Source organism: Balaenoptera musculus, chromosome 16 (genome assembly GCF_009873245.2).
Source record: "Balaenoptera musculus isolate JJ_BM4_2016_0621 chromosome 16, mBalMus1.pri.v3, whole genome shotgun sequence".
Taxonomy (NCBI): domain Eukaryota; kingdom Metazoa; phylum Chordata; class Mammalia; order Artiodactyla; family Balaenopteridae; genus Balaenoptera; species Balaenoptera musculus.
In genome coordinates, this window is record NC_045800.1 from 27,142,963 (window position 1) to 27,169,291 (window position 26,329).

The window sequence follows — 26,329 nt, forward strand, 5'->3', positions numbered from 1 at the left end:
GATTTAATTTTTAAAAGGGGTTAGCGCCAAGCTGGAGGTAGGGGAAAATGTTTCAAGGCAGAGGAGTGAGCTGAGCTTCTTGGAGTGTTGTCTTTATAGAACCGAGCCTGGGTCGGGCTGATGTAATGAACGAACCTGTCAGAAGAATCTCAGTAGAAAGTAGGTCAGTTTCTTCCTGTCTCTTTAAGAACGAGAGGCTTGATTTCCGCGCCTGCGCATTGAGAGAGTAAACACCTCTCTTTTCCACCCACCCCCGCCCTATCCACAATCCTTATTGCCCCAACCCAGCCTCCTCCCATTCTCCCCTTCTTCGGGTGGGGTAATGGTCCGTTCCAGGGAGTCTGGCTCGTTCTGGAGGGTGGCGAGCATACAAATGGTACATTCCACTGCCTTCATTACCCTCCGCTTTTCGCGGCTTGTCTGTTCTACTTCCCCCTACCGAATGAAGTTCAATAGGCTGGCCCAAAAGAAGGAGGGGGCGCCGGGTTGAGGGGACCGGTCTGAGCCGGTCTCCGGCGCAGGCGCAGTGCGGATAAACAGGAAGCGGGAGGTAGGGGCAGCAGCAGAGGAGATCCAGGGGCTTCGGGAGAAGGCAGCGGGAGAACTAGCATTATCGGAAGGGCAGTAGAAGCTAACTGAGAACGAGAAAAGGAGCCTTGGCCATCTGCCTCCAAGGAACGAGAGGTCGCAGCCTCGCTCTCCGCTTAGGCTTCCGGCTCCCCCGCTAAGGCTGAGGCTGTGGCTGACAAAGGGCTTGCGCTGGTGCCGCCGCCCTTTTCATCCGGGCATTAGGGTCCCTGCGGAGAGGGAGGGGGAAGGGCAGAGGGGGAGGGGAAAGAGCGGAGGGGCGCGCGCTTAGAGCCGAGGCCCTGTCTGGGGCTCTCCGGGCCGGCGGCCTTACGGACGGAGGCCGAGGAAGACCTGCAGAGGTGGCGGCGGCCGGGGGCAGGAGGATGGTGCAGAAGGAGAGCCAGGCGGCGCTGGAGGAGCGGGAGAGCGAGCTCAACTCCAACCCTGCCGCCTCCGCGGGCGCATCGTTGGAGCCGCAGGCAGCTCCAGCCCCCGGAGAAGACAACCCAACCGGGGCTGGGGGAGCAGCGGTGGCCGGGGCGGCAGGAGGGGCTCGGAGGTTCCTATGTGGCGTGGTGGAAGGTGAGCGCTGTGGCGCGGGCTGGGCAAGAGCGTCCTCCATCTCTCTCCACCCCAGTAGTAATACGTTCTTTCCTTTTTTGCGGGGCGAGGGGGCTCTAAAAGGGGGTTATTCCCTTGGGTCTGAAATTTGACCCTGCTGAAATGAGGGAAGAGGCGAGAGGATGGGCAGGTCTTTTCTCGCGTTCTGAAACGGCGTCGAATTCCCTCCCGGCTATTAACAAGCCTGACCCCACCCGCCTTGGGCTTGGAGCCAGGCATGCTCCAATGGAGGCGGTGTAAGGAGCCTAGTCTTAGGCTCTGAGTTTTACGTCTTTGTACCTTGGGATGTTATTCCCTAGGGTGGTTTGTGTTCAAATGGAGAGATGTGTGTAGTGTTGTTGTCCCCACCCTTTGGAAAAAAGACTACCCGTACAGGTGTGCTACTTTGTATTCCTGGAGTGAAGAGAAGCACTGTCGGCTTACGGTTTTAAAAATTCCTTTTTGCTTAGAATTTTTGTTCTTGTGTTTTTTTGTTTGTTTTTGTGTTTTTGTTTGTTTTTTTTGCTGGCCAGTCCCGAACCCCCCACCCTTTGAAGATTGATTTGCAGCCTAGAAAATTGCCCTTTGCCAACTACTGTGCCTTGGCTCTGAGGGATGAAGCTTTGACTTTAATAGTATCTGAGATACGGAATTTTAGTGACTGCAGAAGAGGTGTAAAAATTCCCTTCTCACTTCCTTCCTTCCCATTTCCATTTAAAAGGAATGATGGACTTTTTTGGTGGTTGGGGGAAAATGACCAGAAGATTCACAGTTTATGAATGTAATGAACAAATGTTCGGCTGTGCATTCTAAGCGAAGCATGAATCAGTTTCATTATTGCTCTTTCCTTGAGTACAGCATGTATTTGAACTTTCTTAAGTATTTTGGCTGACCCAGGGTTTTTTAGCTGTATACTTTATTAGTTCTCTTCTATATGTGGTGTGCATAGGAGTAACACTGTAAAAAATACTGGTCTTTATGAAAAAAAAAAAAAAAGATGTGGAAAAGGAAAGGATTGTCCTCTTGGTTGAGAGCTTTGGTACTCACGGAGTATTCATTTGAAAGATGGGTGGTGGTTATGCTATTTTAGATAAAGTTTGATTGTAGGAGAGAACAGACTAATTGGCAGCTACCATAAGGAATGAAACGGTTCAGCAAAGTTAACTGTCTTGCAGAATTTTCGGGAAAACAGAATGGAAAACTGCCTGTGTATTTGACTGGAGTCAGTGTTTATGAAAACATGATTGCTTTGTTTGATTTATCCATTGATGTATATATAGGGCTAGAATCTGTACTTTTGTTATGTTAGATCTTGGGGTGGAGGGTGGGAAAGGAGTGCTGGGGGATTAGAAATTTTACAGCTAGACTAAAGTGAGTCTAAGGAAACTTGCCTGTCCATTACACCTTCAGTAATTATGGAGAAAAGTTAGTTGTGGTTTAGATCAGTTGGTTTGTTTTTCAGAATAGTATTAAAAGGCAGCTAGTCTACTTAGAATGTCTTATCTGTCGTCTTTTCTCCTTCCAATTCCCTAGTATATTTTCTTGGTGACTGAGCACCTGATATTTTTTTGGTGTTTGTTTTGCTTTTCTTTCCCTCGCAGACCTTTGTTGATTTTATTTATTTATTTATTATTTATTTTTGAGGTTAATTTGTGCTTTTATTTGTCAGTATAATTTAACTACAGTGGCCTGCAAACTTTTTTGATCTAAAAAGTATATTTTACATCACAATCCAACAAATGCACACACGTATATAATATGTATACATATATAAAAGTGAAACAAAAGTTTTGCTAAAAACGTCTACCCTGAGTGTTAATTCTTTTTTTTTTTTTTTTAAGATTTTTTTTAAACCAAGTATGAACTGCACTGACACATCATAATCACCAAAGTCCCCGGTTCATCTTAGGTTCAGTTTAATGAAGTGAATAGTGTTGCACGTTCTATGGACAGACCTTTGTTGATTTTAACTCATGTGTAACAGCACTGCTTCCTCTTTGCCGTGCCAATAACTAAAACCATGAACCTTACTCTCAAAGAGCAAAGTTAGGATTTCTGAAGATTAAAGTGTTAGGCACTTGAAAAAAAAATTTTTTTTTTTCATGTTGAAGCAGCTCTAAAGGAAAGTTTAATGCCTACTACTTTAAGAGAAAAATGATAATACAGAGTGTTGTAGGAAAGCTATAAAGACTTGTAAAATTCACCTAATACTTTAAATCACCTGTAAGAGAGTAACCATTGAATTGTCCAGATTGAAAGTGCCACAGTTTCATATATTAGTATGTAACGAATTTTTCTTTGGCCTGTCATTGTCTTTGTGGTGCAGAGTAACTATTCTATCTAGAGTGGAGCTTACTACTGTTCAGAAATTTTGGTGTTTGAGTTAGTTTCTTAAACTGTGTGTGTGTGTGTGTAAGGAACATTATGTGTTCAAAACACAATTTGAACCATTTTTATGATACTCCTGGGAGGTTGTCCTTATCTCTTGCAGATGATTAGACTGAAACAGGTGGAAAATAAAGGTTAGGCAAGCTGTAAGGTGTGATTAGCACAAGCCACAGCTCTAAATACCAGTTTGGTGCTTATACCACTACTTAAGTCATCATTCTGCAGTTCTGTTTCTTGCAGTGTGCATTACTGTTGCTTTGCCCCCATATAGGATACTCTGGAGTGAGTCACATTCTTGAATTTTCAGTTGTTCATACATTTGCTCTGGAATTGAGATTGCTTGAGAGTTTCCTGTTTGGGCCAGTTCCAATGTTGAATTCTGTTGTGAGTGTAGTTTAAGGCATTTTTTGGGTACCTTTTATAATTTGGGGAACCAAAAAAAAAAAAGCCATCATAAAATTAGATCAATCAGATTCTTTTCTAATTCTGTCCCTGGTTTTTTCCCTACCTTATTTGTTTTTGCCCCTTCCCCCTCTAAAAGTGGTTTAACTCCCCTTCTAGGTAGTAATAGTTATTATTAGCAGTTTGTGGTTACTTTGCTTCCCCTTTCCCCACTGTAAGATTGAGATAATCTTTTTATAAGTTAGATTTAAATATATTTGGTCTTTTTTGGCAGTGAAAAGAGATGATGTTTAGCTATTTTTAGATGACTTTATCACATAAATAATACGTGTTCATGGTAGAAAAATCAGAAAATTTACCTAAGCAAAAAGGGAATTAAAATCACTTTAAAATATCGTCCCAAAACACCTTAATGTTTTACTAAACATCCTTCAGCTCTTTGTATATTGTACATGTTTTTTACAAAGTGGTATTGTATGTATTATAACCTGCTTTTCTCAGTAGACAGTTTTATCACATTCTTATAATTTCATTCTTACTTTGGATCTAGGATTTTATGGAAGACCATGGGTTATGGAGCAGAGAAAAGAACTCTTTAGAAGGTAATTTTTTTATTATGTGAAGGAGAGTCTTAAACGATTAACGTTTCCTTTTTTTTTTTATTTTTTTAACATTTCCTTTTGTTTGAGGAAATGCACTGAATAGACCAGGTGCAGTTTGATGATTTCTCAGTTGCAGAAGTTACTTTACCTTGGTCTTTTTCCTCTTCTTCGCCTAAGCCAGTGGTTCTCAAACTTTCCTGGGAAAGCTGGATAGGTTTTGGGCTCACCTGTCTTACTCAGAGCTGTTGTATTTTTATTTAAGACTGTTTAATATGTTGACATTCCTTATAATTTTTAATTTTTTACAACTCCACTGGATTACAAAAAGGTTAAAAGCTACTGCCCCAGAATATTAGCTTTTTAAGAGACGGAGCTGCTCCAAGAAAAGGAAAAAAAGTGAGATTTACAGGTTATACATGTTGCCTGTTTATATACATGTAATTTTTTCTCCTCTTAAGGCTCCAGAAATGGGAATTAAATACATATTTGTATGCTCCAAAAGATGACTACAAACATAGGATGTTTTGGCGAGAGATGTATTCAGTGGAGGAAGCTGGTAATCTTTTTCTTTTTAATCCATAAATTCTGAGTACATGGAGAAAACAGCTATATTTTAAATGTAGTTGTACAAGAATTAAGTATTCCACTTTCACTTTGTAGGTAGTTTTCTTTTATATGGTAACTCTGTGTGTTAGTGCATATTGAAAGAGTAGCTCTAACGATGTGTAGCCATGGTGTGATTTACAGGTATGCCAGTCTGACTTCACCTGTTCTGTGGTCATAAATTGTGCTTTTTAACTTCTGCCAGTGGACTAAACAGTGGGCCATTAGACAAAGAGGTGCTGAAGCAGGGCTAGGCCTAGGGCAAGGCAAGTGAGGGGCCTGCCAGCAGTGCAAATTTTAAAGGACTCCATAAATCAGTAATCAAGATAAATAATACTTTATTATCCATTTTTTAAACCAGAACTAATGCAAAAAATCCACGAACAAAATACCAAAATTTTAAATAAAGATAGGGTTAGTACTACTGATCCTTCTGCTTCAGGCTCAAGTATGGCTTGGTCTTGACCACTTGATTTCTGTTACTGGTCCTGTCTTTATTTAAAATGAAGAAGGGCCTCACCCTAGTCTGGGCCTATACTGAAGTGGAAAGCCATCCTGAACTATCCTTGTTACATGTGTTCTTATGTTGAGTTAGTTACATAAAATTCATAAATAAGAGAAGTAAATTAGACAAGTGGTGCTTTTCTTTGGGGACTTGATTGAATGGGGGAACATTTTCATACCTGGAATTAAATGGTAGCTAACAAGATATTTGGTTACAGAGCCCAGTCAAGGCACTGAAGGCAGAAAGTTTTCTTAAATTATGAAAAGCAATTAAAACTCGATCTAGTGTTTTTGTTTACTACTCTATATAACTTAAGGGTCTTCAACTTGATTATTTTCTGGTGATGCTGGTAATGAAATTTAATATGATCAAAATATAGTCAAATGACTATCTTGAGATACCACTGAAAGTTATTTAAAGATATATCCTGTGGTATGGAATAGTCAATTTACTTAGGAATTATGGAATTATGGAGCTATGACATTATGGAATGTCAATTAGGAAAATTGTCTTTCACATTTTAGAGACTTAAAACTGTGATGAATATTTTTCTTGTAGTTAACAAAGGTGTCAAGATTGTTAAGGCCATCAATCACTTAACCCTGGTTCTTAAGAACACATTTTTCTTTTTTTCCAAATTATAAAGTTGCTATATGTAGATGTATTTATTTAGGAATTCCAGTTTTACAAAGACAGCAGAAACAAAAGCATACCTCTGAAATACTATAGGAAGTAAAAATGTTTTGTATTCAGTAAGAGAATTGATGCTTAATTCAGTATTTTTGAGAAATGGCAATGCTTTTATTGAGTTCAGGGTGACGTTAAATCACATCAGGTTTGTGCCATTACGTATTGTCACATTGGACCTGACAATTTTGTAGAATTTAAGGGACTTTTTTTTTTTCTTGACTCATTGAAAATTGGAAAAAATAACCTTCAGTTTAAAGGTGAAGGCTCTTTTAGTTTTTGTGGTGCTTTCTAAAATCACGGACTCTATTCTTTAGAGCAACTTATGACTCTCATCTCTGCTGCACGGGAATATGAGATAGAGTTCATCTATGCTATCTCACCTGGATTGGATATTACCTTTTCTAACCCCAAGGAAGTATCTACATTGAAACGCAAACTGGACCAGGTAATTTCCTTACTTTTTCATTATTTTTCCCTGAATCAGTACATGAAACTAAAAGTTTTCTGAGTTGCTTTTATGATGTAAAAAGGAAACCAAATTCATAGTACTTCTTTGTTTCTGTGCAAACTTTTTACTTTAACTCTTTTGATAAGAGGAATCTTTTCTAAAGTGAGTCAAAAGAGCTTTACTGGAGGTACCATTGCTTCTCAAACTTCAGTTTGCATGAGAACTACCTAAAAACAATGCTTAGAAGTGATGCTTAAAAGGGTTCTTATAGGCTCCATTCCCAGAGATTCTTAATATAGACTTGAGGTGGAGACTTACCTCAGATTCCAGGAGATTCTGTGTGGTCCAGAGTCACATTTCTGGAACCTCTCTTGGGTGCCTGACTGAATTTCTGAGTGAGGTTATAGAAATAGGGTTCACTCAGGTATATGGACAAGAGATGTAATTCAGTTTGGACATGATTGGCTAGTTTCCCAAAATGAGAAGAAAAACTAGGTAAACGTGTAAGCTGTTGGTGAACCTGGAGTCTAAATTCTGCTTAACATAAAAGCGGCACATGTTTTTTGGTAAAGTTAAGTGTGCTGTTTTTTAAAATATATATATGTTTCTTTTTTTTTTTTTTTTTTGGCCGTGTGGTATGCGGGATCTTAGTTCCCTACCAGGGATCGAACCCGCACCCCCTGCATTGGAAGCGCGGAGTCTTCACCACTGGACCGCCAGGGATGTGTCCCCATATATGTTTCTTTAAGCAAAAGTTTATATTGGATTTCCCTGGCGGTCCAGTGGTGAAGACTCTGCGCTTCCAATGCGCGGGGTGCGGGTTCGATCCCTGGTCAGGGAACGAAGAAATTCCTCATGCCGCGCAGTGTGGCCTTTAAAAAAAAAAAAAAATTATATTATTAGTGGCATTAAAGTGGCTGGTAAAAAATTTAAAGTAGTTTGGGAGGTCCCTGGCAGTCCAGGGGATAGGACTTGGCGCTTTCACTGCTGGGGCCAGGTTCAGTCTCTTTTCAGGGGACTAAGATCCCACAAGCCGTGTGGTACAGCCAAAAAAAAAAAATTTTTAAAGTAGTTAAATTTCTGTGAATAAGCTTTTAAAAGGTTATTTACCTATTTGATCATATTCTACTATGTTGGTCTTTCTGATTGATGGCTTAGATTTATGTGCAAAGAAATTAATTAGCATCAGTGTATCTTGACTGGAACAGGTGACTTGGGTTTGTCATGTATTAGAGTTTATTTATTGTTCATGGTTTTTTGGGGTTTTTTTCTGTTTGGTTTTCTGTAGTTGACAGTGAAGGAGGTAGAAGGATAAGCCGCATTATAGAAGCTTTGTTAGACATACTGGCATATTGCATTCAAACCCAAATGAAAAAATGGGTCCCAAAACTGTCTAGCTGTTTAACATGGAAAATATAAAGGCAATGGCTTGGCATTGAACATTCTACTAAGGAAAATATTTGACTTTTAAGTATAACTATTAAGTATATACTTTAATATTTGAAATTCTGTGTTTTTTACTCTGTAAGATGAGCTGGTAAAGCATCTTGTTCTTTTTTTCTTTTCCTAGGTTTCTCAGTTTGGATGCAGGTCATTTGCCTTGCTTTTTGATGATATTGACCATAATATGTGTGCAGCTGACAAAGAGGTATTCAGTTCTTTTGCTCATGCCCAGGTCTCCATCACAAATGAAATTTATCAGTACCTAGGAGAGCCAGAAACTTTCCTCTTCTGTCCCACAGGTATTGTATATAATAGCTTTATATTTAACTAGTCTTCTTGAAATATATAACTTTCAAAAGACCATGTATGGGCTTTATTGTGTTGTCCCCTCTCCCTTTGGTATATAAAGGTAGGAATTCTTTTTCTAGAAGATATTTCTGTACATCTTAAATTGCAGAGATTTTAGGGATTAATAAATGACAACTGAATAGGCAAAAGATTTTATGTATTTTTTCGGTACTGGAAGTATATGAACATTACATGTTCAGGATTAGAGGAGGGGATAGTATTATAAAAATGAAAGCTAGAAAAAAGCAAATTTACATTGCTTTTAACTTAGTCACTTCTCATATCCTCCTACTTGTTCCTTTTTTCTGCCCTTGCATATCTGTATCCCTTTTCATTCCTCCCACTCCCATCTGGGCTCTTAACTTCCAGTAGTCAGCATAGAAAGCTTAATAATTTTTTCCCCCTTTTCCTTTTTTTCCCTCCTCTCATCTCTCCCTGGTTTCTTCCATTGAAAATGTTTTCTCTCTTTTTTTGCCTCTCAAAATTCAGCCTATAAGAAAACTTCCCTAGGCTTGACTTCTTGTTCAGGAAGAGTTAAATAAGTTCTAAGAAATTTTAGACTGAATTTATTTAACTGTGTATATGTCTGTCTTAGAGTATTGTGAGCCATGAACCTTATCTCAGTGGTCTGATACTATGGGAATACTCAGTGTTTAATAAGATCATACTTGGTAATTACTTAATTCACTGCAAATTATAATCAATTGTAGTTGAGTACTAATAGCCAGGGGCCTAATAATTGCATTCTTTCTATTATGATATTATCAATCCAGTCTATTTGGCCTCTGATTGTAACTGAGAAATGTAGGCAATTCAGAATTATGTAGAAAATGGTAAAAATTCTAATTATTTCTTTAGTAAACTTGTATTTCTGGTGACCATAGGACCATAAGGATTGATCTGTCCTAATACTGGAGGAAGAATATCAGATTTTATGATTTGATTTTTTTTTTTTTTTAATAAGTTGAGTCATAAATGAACTACCCACTTGAGTTTACTTCTTTTGGGACATGACATGGAGGCCTTTTATCATTTGGATGAAAATAATTTAGAATTCAAAAACTCATGACCATTTCACTCCTGACTGTTTTACTGATTAATTTTTCCCCCTACATTCAGAATATTGTGGCACTTTCTGTTATCCAAATGTGTCTCAGTCTCCTTATTTAAGGACTGTGGGTGAAAAGCTCCTACCTGGAATTGAGGTGCTGTGGACAGGTAAGTCTTAAAAGATTTAGACAGTAAAACTTTTAATTAACTCGGACCTTGGGAGTTGGTTGTTCTGGTTAATTGGATACTTTTATTTATTTTTAAAGTTTATTTTTATTTTTTATTTTTGGCTGCGTTGGGTCTTGGCTGCTGCACGCGGGCTTTCTCTAATTGCAGCAAGCGGGGGCTGCACTTTGTTGCAGTGCGCGGGCTTCTCATCACGGTGGTTTCTCTTGTTGCGGAGCACGGGCTCTAGGCTCGCGGGCTTCAGTAGTTGTGGCTCCCAGCTTCTAGAGCGCAGGCTCAGTAGTTGTAGCGCACGGGCTTAGTTGCTCCGCGTCACGTGGGATCTTCCCGGACCAGGGCTCAAACCCGTGTCCCCTGCTTTGGCAGGTGGATTCTCAACCGCTGCGCCACCAGGGAAGCCCCTAATTGGATACTTTTAAAAAGCTGAGCCTTAACCAGAACATTTTGTTATTAATTCTCTTTCTTTTACAAAGTACACATTCTTCACTTAGTATTAAAAACATCTTTGAGGTTTTATAAAGCAGAAACTAACACACCATTGTAAAGCAATTATACTCCAACACAGATGTTAAAAAAAAAATCTTTGAGGATTTTTCAGTGAGTCTGAATATCAGTTACTGATAAACAGTAGATCTGTAGGGATCTGGGCTAACAGGTATTGATCCCAGCACTAGGAGAATGTTGTATTTTATAAAATGAAAGCTGTAATGCTAGATTGACAGTTAGTAAGTAATCAGTGAGCTGTATTAGCTTTCATTCTAAGAATTAAGGGCAGAAACCCTCCCAGGGTTTAGGTTAATTAGACTTTGTCTAATTGAGGATATATTATAATGGTAAAAAATGGTTAACATGGAAATTTCTTTCTTATTGATGTATCACTTTGAGGAAAGTTACCCAAACCTTAAATATTCCTACCTTTTAACCACTAATTCTATTTCTGGGAATCTGATCTGAGGAAATATAGGGCAAGGGGAATAAAGCTGAGTAAAAGGACATGTTGCTGTGTTGTTTTAAAAAGAAAAATTGTTAGAAAATATAACAAGGAAAATAAAAAATTATATGCAGTATATTTTGAAGAACCATGTACGAGAGTCTTTTTTTGTTGTTGTTTTTGTTTTAAAAAATTTCCTCTGAGGAATTATTTATTTATTTAATGTATTAATTAATTTATTTATTAAAACATCTTTATTGGAGTATAATTGTTTTACAATGGTGTGTTAGTTTCTGCTTTATAACAAAGTGAATCAGCTATATGTATACATATATTCCCATATCTCTTCCTTCTCGCATCTCCCTCCCTCCCGCCCTCCCTACCCACCCCTCTAGGTGGTCACAAAGCACTGAGGTGATCTCCCTGTGCTATGCGGCTGCTTCCCACTAGTTATCTATTTTACGTTTGGTAGTGTATATATGTTCATGCCACTCTCTTGTATGAGGGTCTTTTAATATATGGTGGTCATTATTTCTAGGTCCCAAAGTTGTTTCTAAAGAAATTCCAGTAGAATCCATTGAAGAGGTTTCTAAGATTATTAAGAGAGCTCCAGTAATCTGGGATAACATTCATGCTAATGATTATGATCAGAAGAGACTATTTCTGGGCCCATACAAAGGAAGATCTACAGAACTGATCCCGCGGTTAAAAGGAGTCTTGACTAATCCAAACTGTGAATTTGAAGCCAACTATGTTGCTATCCACACCCTTGCCACCTGGTACAAATCAAACATGAATGGAGTGAGGAAAGATGTAGTGATGAGTAAGTAGATGACTTAATTCTTGACTTTGGGAGGAGAGTTGGGATTAAGTAGAACCATTGGCCAGTATGCATTCTTTTGTCATCAAGATTTAAGAGGATTTTTTTAAGGTGTTGTTTAGTTCTGTGAATGAGATGTATATGATAGAAAAAGGGCTGCTTGGACTGCCTTTGGGCAAGTTACTTAATAACTTCTTGGCCTCAGTTCTTTGTTTTTAAAATGTGACTTAGCCTTTGAAGTCTGAGTAACTAGACAAGGTAGTCTTTTACTGTTCCTGTTATCCCTTGAATAATTCTGATTGAATTTGTGTTTTCAGGTGATTTTATTAAATGGTGTATTTTAGATGGCTAAATATTCTCCTCTGAGTTACTTAACATATAATTTAAGTTCAGCTTACATTTATGAAACATTTTCTCATTTTAGACATTGGCTTACTGATTTTTATTTATGAAAAATTCCTAATTGAGTTCCAAGTAGGAGAATGCTGACTAGTTGTTTATTCACTAACATTTAAACACCTATTTATCAGACACTAAGGATGCAAAGAATAAAACAGTCCCTACTTCGAAAGAATTTAGTCTGGTGTTAGATAAAGCAGATAGGCAACTGTACTATAGAATGATAAGTGCTGAGATAATTATCTACAGAGTGCTAGGGGGAACACAGGAGGCAGTGATTACTTCTGCTAAGCAAGAGTGCTGATAAATGATTTCATAGAGGAGGAGTTACTTACACTGGGTCAAAGTGTGAGTAAAGTCTGCTGGGCATTAAAGGGTTGGTGGGCTAGAGATGAAAATACTAGACACTGAAAATTTCAAGTTACCTGAATTTTGGCCCATTGGGGGGTATTGAAATGTCACATTATGGTGCTTAGTGGTATGTAGTTGAAAGTTGTGTTGTGTCTCAGTTCTGTACCCCTACTTCCAGTTCTGTTTATTGAATTAATGCTTCCCTTCAAGGCTCAGTCATTGTCACCCCCCTTCTCCCTAGTAAAAAACACAGAGTTAGGGATATAATCTCAGTCCTCTCTGTATACATGGCTGTTAGTATCTACCTCTTTTAAGGCAGAGCATGAAGCACGTTAACGACTAGTGGACCTTAGCCAGACTGGCCTATGTGCAGGGAAATAAGAAGGAAAGCTAAGAATAGTGGGTTTTGAATACCAAGCCAAAGAGAGTTCAGACTTAATTTTCTCTACCACTATCCTGGTTCTTCATTATATGCTTATTATCTGTGCTCATATGTGGGCTCTCTATCAATTTTCTCTTCTCCCCTCAATGCATTTATTAATTTGCCCATTATTTTTTCATGATTATTTGCCTTTTTAAGTTATAAGCCCCGATAGGGAATCTTTTCTTTATGGGAAGTATAGTGCCTTTAACCTTGCATTCCCAATAATTGATTATAAGTGGACATTTATGACTGACTTGTCCAGTGATTCTAAAGTTAATGTTTATTATTTCAGTTGGAATTTTACATTTAGCAGTGCATTTAGATGACTATTCTAGGTGAAGTGGTTCAGTGAAGGGTCTTGGTTGTGTTTGCATATTATGCTTAAGCTTTGTTCTTGTTCCAGTTCTTTGCTTCTCTGGTTTTACTGTAACAATTAGTGTTTTGTAATGAAAACTGTTTTTGTGCTCTTTCTCTTTTTTTTTGCAGCTGACAGTGAAGACAGTACTGTGTCGATCCAGATAAAGTTAGAAAATGAAGGCAGTGATGAAGATATAGAAACTGATGTACTCTATAGTCCACAGATGGCTCTAAAGTTAGCTTTAACAGAATGGTTGCAGGAGTTTGGCGTACCTCATCAGTACAGCAGTGAGTTTGACCTTTCTTTGTAAGGGGGTTGGATCACATTGTTTGAGACATAAAGTAAAGAACATTTGTGATGTGTCTTCTTATAGGCCTGCCAAGCAAAATGAAATTTAGGAATCTAGAGGATAAGGTTTTTTAAATTTTACTTTTGGTCTTAAATAGCTTTTATTTTGACGGAATGCTAATTTGTTTTTTTATATATATATATAAATTTATTTATTTTATTTATTTATTTTTGGCTGTGTTGCTGCGCATGGGCTTCCTCTAGTTGTGGTGAGCAGGGGCTACTCTTCGTTGCAGTGCGTGGGCTTCTCATTGCGGTGGCTTCTCGTTGCAGAGCACAGGCTCTAGGCGCGTGGGCTTTAGTAGTTGTGGCACACGGGCTCTAGAGCACAGGCTCAGTAGTTGTGGCGCACGGGCTTTAGCTGCTCCGCAGCATGTGGGATCTTCCCGGACCAGGGATTGAACCCGTGTCCCCTGCATTGGCAGGCGGATTCTCAACCACTGCGCCACTAGGGAAGCCCGCTAATTTGTTTTTTTTTTTCGCTAAGTTGTTTTTAAATATCTTTTTTTGAAGTAGTTTTTAAATACAGAGCTTCAAAAGAGAAGAAAGTAATAGGTGTTGGCATGTTTATGATCTGTGTTTCCCCTCCTCTCTTCCCTTCCCCACCTCCCAGTGGTTTAGAGAAATTGTACTTTCTTGGGGCTCAAATTATTTGGAATCTCAAATTGAGGCTCTTAGTTAGAGATATGATAAGAAGAAAACATTTCTCTAGATCTAATTTGTTCTGCTTCTAATTCTGATTATCTTTCTGGCAATTTGTTTTTATAGGTAGGCAAGTTGCACACAGTGGGGCTAAAGCAAATGTAGTAGATGGGACTCCTCTAGTTGCAGCACCCTCTTTAAATGCCACAACTGTAGTTACAACCGTTTACCAGGAGCCCATTATGAGCCAGGGAGCAGCCTTGAGTGGTGAGCCTACAGCTATGACCAAGGAAGAAGAAAAGAAACAGCCAGATGAGGAACCCATGGACATGGTAGTGGAAAAACAGGAAGAAACAGACCACAAGAATGACAATCAAATACTAACTGAAATTGTTGAAGCTAAAATGGCAGAGGAATTGAAACCAATGGACACTGATAAAGAGAGCATAGCTGAATCAAAATCCCCAGAGATGTCTATGCAGGAAGATTGCATTAGTGATATTGCCCCGATGCAGACTGATGAACAGACAAACAAGGAGCAGTTTGTGCCTGGTCCAAATGAGAAGCCTTTGTACACTGCAGAACCGGTAACTCTGGAGGATTTGCAGTTACTTGCTGACCTATTCTACCTTCCTTATGAGCATGGACCCAAAGGAGCGCAGATGTTACGGGAGTTCCAGTGGCTTCGAGCAAATAGCAGTGTTGTCAGTGTCAATTGTAAAGGAAAAGACTCTGAAAAAGTGAGTATGTTTAATTTACCTGTTTCTCTGGCCTGGATGGGTCCCCATGCTGTTGATACAGGGGAGGTCTTAAATGAGAATTGACCACATCTTAGAATGTGTTCTGTAAAGTAGGTACAGACTCTGCTGAATCTGATATATACAGTTCCTTAGTTTGACCTTATAGTAGGTAGGAATGAAGGAAAGTCAAAATTGATTATTTTAGGAATATTGGTCAGTTTGGGGAGACAGACTTTTATTGTTTGTCTTTAAAAGTTGAAGCCCATTGATTCTTTAATGTTTAGTATAAATTTGCAGGTACCTGATAATATAAACAGCTTAGTTTATAAGCTGTGTTTTAGATTGTTGTTAAACTTTCAATTTTTTGAGTGTTTTTATTGATCCTCAATAGATTGAAGAATGGCGGTCGCGGGCAGCCAAGTTTGAAGAGATGTGCGGACTAGTGATGGGCATGTTCACTCGGCTCTCCAATTGTGCCAACAGGACAATCCTTTATGACATGTACTCCTATGTTTGGGATATCAAGAGTATAATGTCTATGGTGAAGTCTTTTGTACAGTGGTTAGGTAGGTATACCAGGAGTAATCTCTTCTCCTCAGATATATTGTCCCTTAAAAAAAAAGACATTATCCCATAGGGAGAAAAACATTGAGGGAATTGACGAATTTCCAACTGTGTTTAAATTCTTTGCCTAGATTTCAAAGGTGTACCCATTGTTACAGACTTGAGGTGCAAGCCTCAGTAAATACACTGAGCACGTTGATTTTTCTCCCTTGGGCTAATTCAGCATAAATATCTTGAAAATGTGTTAGAAAGTACTGACTTTAACTTGCTCTGACTGAATGCTTCCTGGATGGAACCATGTATACCACTTTTATTTGATTTGGAGATGAGACACTATGAATTGTGACTCTGTAAGCTCTCTGCTGCTTGCTGTGTCTTGATGACATTAATGCTGTGTTTAACAGAACAATTGCCGAAATGACCTAAGGGGGCCTGGAAAGAGGAAGCCATCCTCCCAGCCCTGTGCGCATGCGAGCTTTAGTGGTAGGCTATTCTGGTGCTACTTGGTATTATTTCACAGAGCTTTTTCTTTATGCCTCTACCAAGTAATTGGTTTTAGCAGGGGATAAAAATTGCAGTCCCCTGAAAACTCTGCTTCATTAAATGGACTTCTCTTTTGAAAACAGTGATTTTTTTTTTTTTTTTTTTTTTTTTTAATTTTCAAACTTGGTAAAAAGCACCAGCATGGCCAAGTTTCTTCAGGGATCTCATTTCATTTCCAGGTTTTCAGTCCAGCTATAAGGAATATCTGATGGACTTATGCATAGCACACAGCAGGCAGCAAGGCTAACTGACGTGTCATAGTTTTCATAGTAGTCACAAATACTATGATGGGTTACATACTGTTGGTTGTGAAATAGAAGTGTGAAACCTGTGAGCTTAGAGTAACTCAGGAGTAGTAGCAAAAAGATGTCTCACTTTCTGCGTATATACTTTTGGACTCTTAAATATAAAAAAAAAGTTTTTCCTGTGATACAGCTAATTAGCTAAAAATAGAGTCTCTCATTGTTAATTTGAAAGTAGAGGGAATTCCCTGGCTGTCCAGTGGTTAGGATTCCACGCTTCCATTGCAGTGGGCATGGGCTCGATCCCTAGTCCGGGCACTACCCACAAGCCATGAGGCACGGCCAAAAATAAAAAAATAAATAAATAAATTGGGGAAAAAAGAAAATAGAGAATTTTGGGTTCCTGTATATGTAGCACAACAGGTAAAAGAGAGAATTTTGACCTCCTCTTGTTAAAAGGCTCCAAGATACCTCTTCTCTGTGATACACGTCTGCCCTTAGGCTTAGGAAAAATCTCTGTATTGATTATTGGATGATGGCATTTGCCTCCCAGGCTTTTGGCCAGGAGGATATAATTAACCCTTACAGGGATTGAAGTCCTTAAGTTTCCAACCTGCAATCCGGATTATTAAGTTTGAGAAGGAGTTGCTTAAAACATTTGATACTCAGCTTTTAATTCAAGAATTACTAAAAATTCTTGATTTTATACAGTATTGCTGCTTTTTCCTCTCAGGCTTTACCTCTGTACTGTGCAGTTATGGGGGCAGCTTTCCCAGATTGTATATAGCTGTTGTACAATCTCAAGGTCAGAGCATTTTAGAAGCTTTAAATAATCATCTAGGCATCCACATAGCTTTACAACAGCTCACGACAAAGAGAGTATTTTCATGGTTCTATAGTAATTTCAGGGAGTTACTGATTAGTGCCCTTTGTTTTCCTCTAGTCTCCAGTCCAGCTGGCATTCAGTCCTTTAAAGAATGTGGCTATGCAGTACTTTTGATTACTAACGACTTCTATTATCTTCTTCCCCATTGTGTACAGATGGGAGAATCCTCAGCACAAGTTCTACTACTATTGGATGGACAGCGGCAGATGTTCACAGCGCGTCATGATTAATTAGTTTAACTTAAAAGGTTCTGTGAGGTAGCTCAGGTAGATTTAAGGGCAGTAGGCATGAACTGAAGTCACGTTTGCGCAGCGACTGAGGCATTAACCATGTTTTCATTTATACAGCTCTTCGTACATGCAGCTTTTTATTGTAATAGTTGGAAGTGCTAGTTATGTTGTAGTCTCAAAGTGAGGGGTAGGGGAAATTGGCTCATCTTAAAGTTTGAGACGTGTTGTTTTTTCCTGCAGTGTAAGTTTACACTGAGCTATGGAATGGGGCAGGTTCTCTTCATAACCTAAATTTTGACCCTATTTCATATTTATTTTACAAATATTACATTATATATATATTCTTAAGTACCCCTACCCCTGAAAAATGACAACCCTGGATATAATCTCTTAATGGGCCTGAATTGTCAACAAAAAAATTGGTTTGCTTTGGGACTGTCTGACTAGCACACTGTGTATCGTACTGATGAGACTGTTAACTTGAACAGGAGGTAGAATGCTGTCTTCAATTGGAAAAGAACTATATTGCGCTGCTTTATCTTGTCAGAAGACTAGGCAGGTGATTTTGATTTGGCCTCCAAATTATCTTTTAATTATCTTATTAGCTTCCTTTATTGCCTATGGAAGGCAATTATAATTTGCTTTTAATTATCTCTTATTATTAGCTTCCTTTATTGCCTGTGGAGTTGGTTAAGTGGTGACCTTAAATGCTGACTTTTGGGCCTCAAAGCCTGCCACTCCATGTGTGAGCTAAGTGCACTGCAAAGATTATAGTGGTTGATCAGAGGAGCCAGATAACTGTCATACTTTCAAGAAAAGTATGTTTTAGCTGTGGACAAATTAGGAGCATCAGTTGGCTCTCCTTAGTTCTCAGAATCTGTCAGACTGGTGTTGTTACTAGCCAAGTCTGAATTTGGATTGTCCTTGTCAGAAAAAAAAGAAAAAGTACTCACTGTGTTTCATTGTCAACTTACTGAATAGTTTCTTTTACTTATTCTGCTGACCGTAGTTTTCTGACAAGATTAACCCCTTTTCCCCCCTTTTTCCCTTCCCTGTACCCTTCCTCAAAATGTAAAATGTGACTTCAGACAAGTTTAATTCCTTCATGGGCTGTGATAATAAAATGTCTCATCAATCTCACTTCATTTCACTTTAAAGTTACTGTAATTTTGCTACAGAGCAAGCAGCTGCCTTGAGTTTTACAGCTGTACCTAGGGAATATATAAGCGTGACCCAGACAAACTTGACACTTTTTCCTTCCAATAATTTAAGAAAGGGTAGAACTCTTTCACTAGAACAGTGATTATTCATTGATCAGAGGAAGGAACATCAGTATTGAAATTCCATTACAAATTAAAAAAAATTATTATCACAGCCTTGTCCTGAAACCCTGGATTATTACTGTTAGCTGTTTCCACAAAGTGTTTGTTAGTTTGTTGGACGTTTGAGACCCCAGGAAATCCCCTTTCTCGTAACGTTCTCCGCTTGGATCTGATCTCAACAGGGTGTCGTAGTCATTCTTCAGCACAGTTCTTAATTGGAGACCAAGAACCCTGGGCCTTTAGAGGTGGTCTAGCAGGAGAGTTCCAGGTATCAATATGAATTCACAACTGAATTGACGTTTTCTTTGTCTTATGAGAAACCTTATGTTGCGCATCAGATGGCTGGAAGGATTGGTCTGCCGAAGGCTTTCTAGTCCCAAATTCAATTAGTTACATAGCTGGATTTTAAATCAAATTTTCCTCCTCTTTCGCAGTAATTTCTGAAGGAGATGCTGCCAATTCCCCCCCGCGCCTGCGAAGCGCAGCGGCTCTAGGTATACACTTCACATTGTTTCTTTGCAGGTCGCACAGCATTTTAATCTGCGCCCGCAATGCACAATGCGCGCATGCTTGTCTGCCAGTGGAAACTCCATGAGCAAAAAGGATGAATAATTATGCAAATGAATGGTGAAAGGGCTTTTGGATATTTTCCCAATTATTTTATAAGTAATACTTGTACTTGAAAGAACAGTCCAGGAATGAAAATTTGAACAAAATATGAAGTTTATTTGCTGTTGGAATTTGTTCATGGACTTTCAGGTGCTCTACTTTTCTCCCCCCAACAGGTGCTCTGCTGCGCACAGCAAACTGAAGCGCATTGCTTTGGGGATAAAGCGTCTCCTGGACAGATAACCCTCTTCAGACCAAACCTCTCCTCCTGACAGTCTGTTCTGCCATCTTTTAGTGAGAGATGGTCTATATAAGATTGGTTTAAAAGATAGATTTGTCATAATTGGAATAGAATTTTTTTTTTTTACTGTATATTTAAATCCCCAGTAGTATGCCACTAAAGCTATGTAACTCAGTTTGGGTAATTTCTATTCAGAAGCACTCCCCTTCCCCAGCAAAGAGGTGTTTTTATCAGTAAAGCATAGCACAGCCCTCTTCTTTAGGTCTGCCTGCAGTGGCCAGTTAATGTTAAGTTGGTAATCTGCAGTGCACACGCATTAAAAAAGCAGATACCTTCCCAACACTAATCATCTCCCTTTTTTTTCTTCCCACAGCGTTTGCTGCCAATTGATGGGGCAAATGACCTCTTTTTTCAACCACCCCCACTGACTCCAACCTCCAAAGTTTATACTATCAGACCATACTTTCCTAAAGATGAGGTAATCGTCTACCTGTCAACTTGGTGTATGGTTATGGTGAACACTTAATCCTTTCCTTTGAACTCCCTGGTTAAAAGAATCAGTTTTGTGTCTTAAAACTTTAGATGGAGAAAGTTTAACTAAAACATTGAACATGGGATGTTTAAAGAAGAGCTGAAGGAGTTTAGACTCAACATCTCGTGTCAGTTCTTTAAAAAAAAAAAAAACAGATGAAATGTATTCAGAGTTGGAATTACTGAACGATGTCTGAATGATCTGTTGTTCTCAGCTGATTTTCTCCTATATATTTTCTGCAGTTTTCAGTTGTGAAGTGCTTACAGGCTGCTTGATAATCAGCTATAGAAATAAAAAGCATGCCTGCTTAAAGACAATAACATGTTTTAAGCATTTGAGATGTATAGAAAACTGAGAGAGACTCAGCCTCATAGTTTGCTGGATTTTGAATCCACTACTTACCGTCTAAAACTATCCCCTGCAGAGCAATTCTCACTGTTTACTATAACCATGCTATTTTCTACTGGCTTTACAAATAAGACTCAATAAATCTCTATTTAACAAAGCAGAGGTGATATTTATGACAAGCCAAACGTTTTGTTACTCCCTCTTCTAGAAGTCCATTCTGACTTATGAGTCATATTGTTGTTAAATTCTGTTGCCATTTTTCTTGATGTGTTGCTTAACTAGATTATATTTTCAGGCTTCCGTGTACAAGATTTGCAGAGAAATGTATGATGATGGAGTCGGTTTACCTTTTCAAAGTCAGCCTGACCTTATTGGAGACAAGTATGTGATGAAGTATTCGGATTTGTTGGATTTGGGAGTAGACATTTCATAGCCAGGTTTATCAGGTTGAGGGGAGGTGCTGACTGGAAATAGAGTTTTTTAGAAGTCCTACTTTAGTTGTAATAAAATCTGAACATTAATATGTGTATATTTCCAGTTTGTATTTACATCAAATGTAGATTCCACGCATTGTCATTCGAGTGTATTGGGCCTTACATCACTGAATTCTAATGTTTTGTGTAAGTAACTTAACTCACTCTGGTCTCTTTTCTTGTGAGCAGGTTAGTAGGAGGGCTGCTTTCCCTCAGCCTGGATTACTGTTTTGTCCTAGAAGATGAAGATGGCATATGTGGTTATGCCCTGGGCACTGTAGATGTGACCCCCTTCATTAAAAAATGTAAAATTTCCTGGATTCCCTTCATGCAGGAGAAGTATACCAAACCAAATGGTGACAAAGAACTCTCTGAGGCTGAGGTAATACACAGATTTAGAATTATACAATGGTAATTTTTTAGAAAATAAAATACTTATTAAAATAAAAAAACAAGCAGATATATCTTAAAATCCCAGTGCTTACTAAATTTCTTACAGAGAAGAATTGTTAGGGCTTATTCTTATTAGCATGGTATTTTCCACTGTTCCCTACAGTTTTTGATTTGGAAGCGTTGTTGTAATACTTTCTCAAGTAAAAGCACAACGTAGACAATTAAAGAACCTTCTTTCTCCCTCTCTTTCTGTTTTGAAGCACCAAACTTAAGGATGTTATGGTCTCTTCTTTGGGTACTCAGGGCAAGTTTAGGTAATTAAAAATCTCTCATTTGCGTGCTAATGAAGCTAACTTACTTTCTCAATAATGCATTTCTCATGGTAATTAAAAACTAATAGGAATGAACTTTAAAAATAGTTTCTTCTTGAGGATAATTTTTATTTTCAATAAATACTTTTAGAGAGTATACTTAGACTCGTATTTGTGACATTGTCTCTATGTAATAGGAGGCTGGGTTGGATTAGGCTCCCTTACTTGGGATTTCATCGACATGACTGCAGCATGCTGGTGATTGAGCTGTTGATGTGTTGCTTTTCTGTATCTGACAGTTCTCAGCATAGGAACCTATGAAGAAAAACCAGTGTGTCTCTTACAAACTTTTTTGTAAAAATTGTGGTAAAGCATACATAACATAAAATTTACTGTTTTAACCATATTTTAGTGTACAGTTCAGTAGTGTTAAATACATTCACATTTTTGTGCAATACAAGCTTTTTAAAAATTGTTTTATTTTGAATTATTTTTTATTTTGAATAATTTTAGATGTACAGAAGTTACAAAGATAATACAGAGTTCCAGTATACCCTTCACCCATTTTCTACATTTGTCCTAGTCTAAGAAACCAACTTTGGTACATTACTATAAACTCCTCACCTTACTTACCAGTTTTTCCACTAATGTCCTTTATCTGTTCCAGGATCCAATCCAGTATACCACATTACATTTAGACAAACTTTAAAAAAAATAAAAACGCTTCAGCTAGAATTATAAGCTAATTAATTCTGCATGTGGTAATTTTATAATTACCAGAAGAGTTATTGAATATTGCTTTCCTTTTCCTGTTACTGAGTTCTGTAGTTGGGATATATGGATTCATAATGAGTAGCTACTGAAAGTCAAGAGATTCTTCCTAATTTTTACAGAAAATTATGTTGAGTTTCCATGAAGAACAGGAAGTGTTGCCAGAAACTTTCCTTGCCAACTTCCCTTCTCTGATAAAGATGGATATTCACAAAAAAGTAACTGATCCAAGTGTAGCCAAAAGCATGATGGCTTGCCTCCTGTCTTCACTGAAGGCTAATGGTGAGTACATATTTGTAGAGTTGCTGGTATTTGGGCTAGGTGGGGACAGGACTCTATTTTAGGATAAAAATAAAGAAGTGAATTTACATTCCCTTCTCCATCATTTATGGTTTTGCTTCTGAATTATTAGTGCTGCAAGAATTGGATGTGTATTAATCATTGAAAAATACTGCTCTTTTACACTATGAATGCTTATTTTGAGCCCCAATTAAATGAGAAGTGTACGTTTATTTTGCTAGGAGACTTATAAATGATAGTTGAAAATTAAATGAACCTCGGGAAGACTTCATTTAGGAATGCAGAGTCGCTAATGTTTTTTGAGTTTGTTACTTAAACCTTCAAAAATACTTTGCTGTACCTTAGTGGTATGAAAACTTTTTCTGTAAAGGGCCAGGTGTTGAGTATTTTGGGCTTTAAAAAGGCAACATACAGTGTTCCGTTGCTTGTTCTTTTTTTAAACAACCTTTTAAAGCTGTAAAAAAACAAAAACAACTTTTTAGCCTTTGGCAATACAAAAATGGGCAGCTTGTGGAGCACTAAGTAGAGGGTTCTCGATGTGTGGGGATGGACTTTTGTTGCATCTTTATATCATTTGATTCAGTGGTGTCCCCTTTGTGGGATAATTTAAACACCTCTTTCGATGAAAGTATAATTCTCAGTGTTGTGCTTGGAACTGAATCATGCAGGTGTATGAGGTATGTCTTTAACGTATAAAACACATTCTAGTTGTATTGGCTTGCGACATAGGCTGGAATAGGCTCTGCCCTGTGGGTCCCTCAAAGATACTTTACATAAATATATTGTAACATTCAACAGAGAGGTATCCTTTGCCTTGAGGTTTCTTACAACCTCTTTGCCAAAAGATTTTCTTTCTGGGGAAGAGTTACCATGCAAAAAAAAAATTTTTTTTGAAGTATATTTGACAATTAAGAATTGTATATATTTAAGGTGTACAATTTGATGACTTGAAATACATTGTGAAATAATCACCATATTAAAGCTAGTTAACATATCCATCACTTTAAGGTAGTTATCACTGCAGTATTGATGAATATAAATTTTGGCTTTTGATATAAATTTTAAAAATTGTATGAAATTTAGGGGCTGGTATAGATAAGCCAGTACTATGATCTTTTTGAAATATATTAAAGATTAATTACAATTCATATTCATAATTCTCCGAATTAAGTGACATTTATATTTTGATTTTCTTTTTTTTCCCTAGGCTCTCGAGGGGCTTTCTGTGAAGTGAGACCTGATGATAAAAGAATTTTGGAATTTTACAGCAAGTTAGGCTGTTTTGAAATTGCAAAAATGGAAGGATTTCCAAAGGATGTGGTTATACTTGGTCGGAGCCTGTGACGTTTGTTGGCACTATGAACTGTTGGGAAGTCTCTTCACTTCACCTGGTGGGTGGTGGTTGGGGTCTTCATACAGCTCAGCCTCTGGAGCAGCAACAGATCGGCTAATTCAGATTGGAAATAAAGAGGACTATGTAAAACTCACTCATCATGCTTAGAGACTACTCGCTGGTTGGAAAAAGATAGTATTGCTGTAAATCCTGTATGAAAGAGATGTGGGCCTCCTTATTGGGTCTTGTGTTAGGTGCCAAGACCTCTTACGTGGGCTTATAGGGAGGGGGTCTTCAATAAATGTAGTGAGCACTGTTTTCTGCATCCAGTGTGGTTGCATTTCTCACCTAAGAGTAATCAAAATCATTTGTCATCCTCCTTGGCTTATTGAATGAAATGTACCTCATTCTTTGGGGACATGGCAAAGATGAGAAAGATTTGGTTTCAGAGGCTTCAGGGTGGAGAGTCCAAGTGGGATGGTTATGGCATAGTTTAAGCTGAATAAATGATTTCAATTTGGGCGGTTTTTCTGCTTTTTGTAAAGCCTTGGCCAGTTGTCTCTTGTGACCATTATTGGTTCAGGCATGTTGTGCTTTGTAGGGACAAATGTGCAGTTGTTTGTGGCAAAAGCCTAAAAATGACAAACTTGTAAATTATTTTGTATATAAACTAAACTAGCTGTAACCTGACTATCCTTTGTGTTTACTGTTTTTGTAATTTTCCTTTTGAAAGTGAAAGGGTGTGGTTCAAGCTGGCACTTTGAATATGTAAATCAGTGGAAAGTGTATTTTCTTTACTTTTGTCTTTGTTTTTTTAGAAGTTTTATTATTTTCGAAGTGCCTCCCACCTAGGGCTAGGCCATGACCACTTTGGGTACCAGAGCCTAACTTCATAGGACTCAATCTGTTGCAAAGTGCAGTCACTTCTGGAAATTAACCTCAATTCAGGTCAGCATGTGAAATGTTAGTTTTGACTTCTGGCAAGTAGGGTTCAGGGACTGATTGATCCCATTTGCGCACAGGTCAGTTGTCCTTTAATTTCAAGACCTGTTACTACTGGTTTTATTAAATCAGAGTCTTTAGTTCTTGCATGTTTGTATCAAATTTAAAAGAATGAGCACACTTTAACCAATGAATTACGGTTACCCTTTTCTCTTTCCTTTAACCACAGGTTCTGAAAGCTTTCAAGTATTTTAATTTAGATTTGGTGTGTTTAAGGGTTCTGAGCATGAGGCTAGCAGGTAATCTCTGCAGGATTCATTTTTTTAATCATGGCTGGCTGGCTTCTCCATAGATTGGTAACAGTATTTTGTTATCTTGCTTCCCTGCAGTTTTGTATCAGCAGTTTAACTTTGAGCTGAGAGTGGGGAGGGTCAAGGAGAAGGAAATTTAAAACATATTTTCTTTCATAGATTTCCATCAGTGTGGGCTTTGAAAAGAGAGTCTTTTAAAGCATTGTACCTAGTGACTTTCAACCAAAGCCTGTGAGTGTGAATGGGTGAGATGAACGAAGGAGGCCTCTTCACATTCAGGGTTAGAAACCTGCAACTGATAGCAGGATATGTAAGGTATGTTGGACAACGGGAACCAAGTTTGCATTTTCAAGGGCTGAGATGAAGGGAAGATCTCTACAAGATACGGTTTAAAACGGCTTAATGTCATTTGGTTTTCTCTTTAAGTACATTTTGTACACTAGTGGACAGTTCTAGCATTTTATCTGGAGGATTCATTCAATGGTCGTCATCCTGTGGAATCAGGATTTTTAGCAAGTTTGCTGCAGCTTTATCTTGGCTTTTAATAAGTTTGGCTGGTGTTCTGGTCACAGAGCTAACTATGAAACATGTCCATGCTGCTAGGATTGTTCAGTGCTATGCTATCCATCTTCTATTGTTACGACTATTTATTACGGTTGGGTGGTATTCCATTGATTGTTTAGATCACAGCTCTCAGTTCCTGTAGAAAACGAACTGTAAAACCATCTGAAGACCATACAAGAGGCAAAATAAAACTTGAAGTGAATGTGTGTGGTCGTGTACTGTGTAAACCTCCTTCCTGTTTCTGCCTCCTACCTTTTCTTCTGCCCTTGTATTCCTGAGCAAGTGTTCCTCCTTTCCACAGCTATTCCACCTTAGGGACTGGGTCTTAAAGGCAGTTCTCTCCCACTTCTGTCTCCACTAAAAGATTGCCTTCCATATTTTCCCTCAAGGCAAAACAAAAGAAAAGTAGACTGGCTAAGCCACCCTCTTGCCACAATTATAACCTGGGGGTAAGTTAGGGCAGCTAGTTTGAGTTCCTGCCGCCTAATAGAATAAGGAACACAGTTGCCTGATAATTTGGTCAAAAGGTGAAAGTTGGGGGCGTAGCCCAAATTATGAGGCGGAAG

At 38.3% G+C, this 26,329-nt stretch overlaps 1 protein-coding gene across 1 annotated transcript; it reads left to right on the forward strand.

Moving 5' to 3' along the window:
* The first annotated feature begins 525 nt into the window (after positions 1-525).
* Positions 526-25,965, forward strand: OGA (O-GlcNAcase). The gene is made up of 16 exons (XM_036828180.1): positions 526-1,152; positions 4,511-4,562; positions 5,021-5,118; positions 6,675-6,805; positions 8,379-8,550; positions 9,719-9,817; positions 11,305-11,589; positions 13,247-13,405; positions 14,235-14,848; positions 15,240-15,414; positions 18,818-18,903; positions 19,859-19,963; positions 20,661-20,746; positions 21,028-21,220; positions 22,436-22,595; positions 23,821-25,965. Exons 1-16 carry the CDS (start codon positions 954-956, stop codon positions 23,955-23,957), a joined length of 2,751 nt encoding a protein of 916 aa, XP_036684075.1. The 5' UTR covers positions 526-953; the 3' UTR covers positions 23,958-25,965.
* Positions 25,966-26,329: the final 364 nt, after the last annotated feature.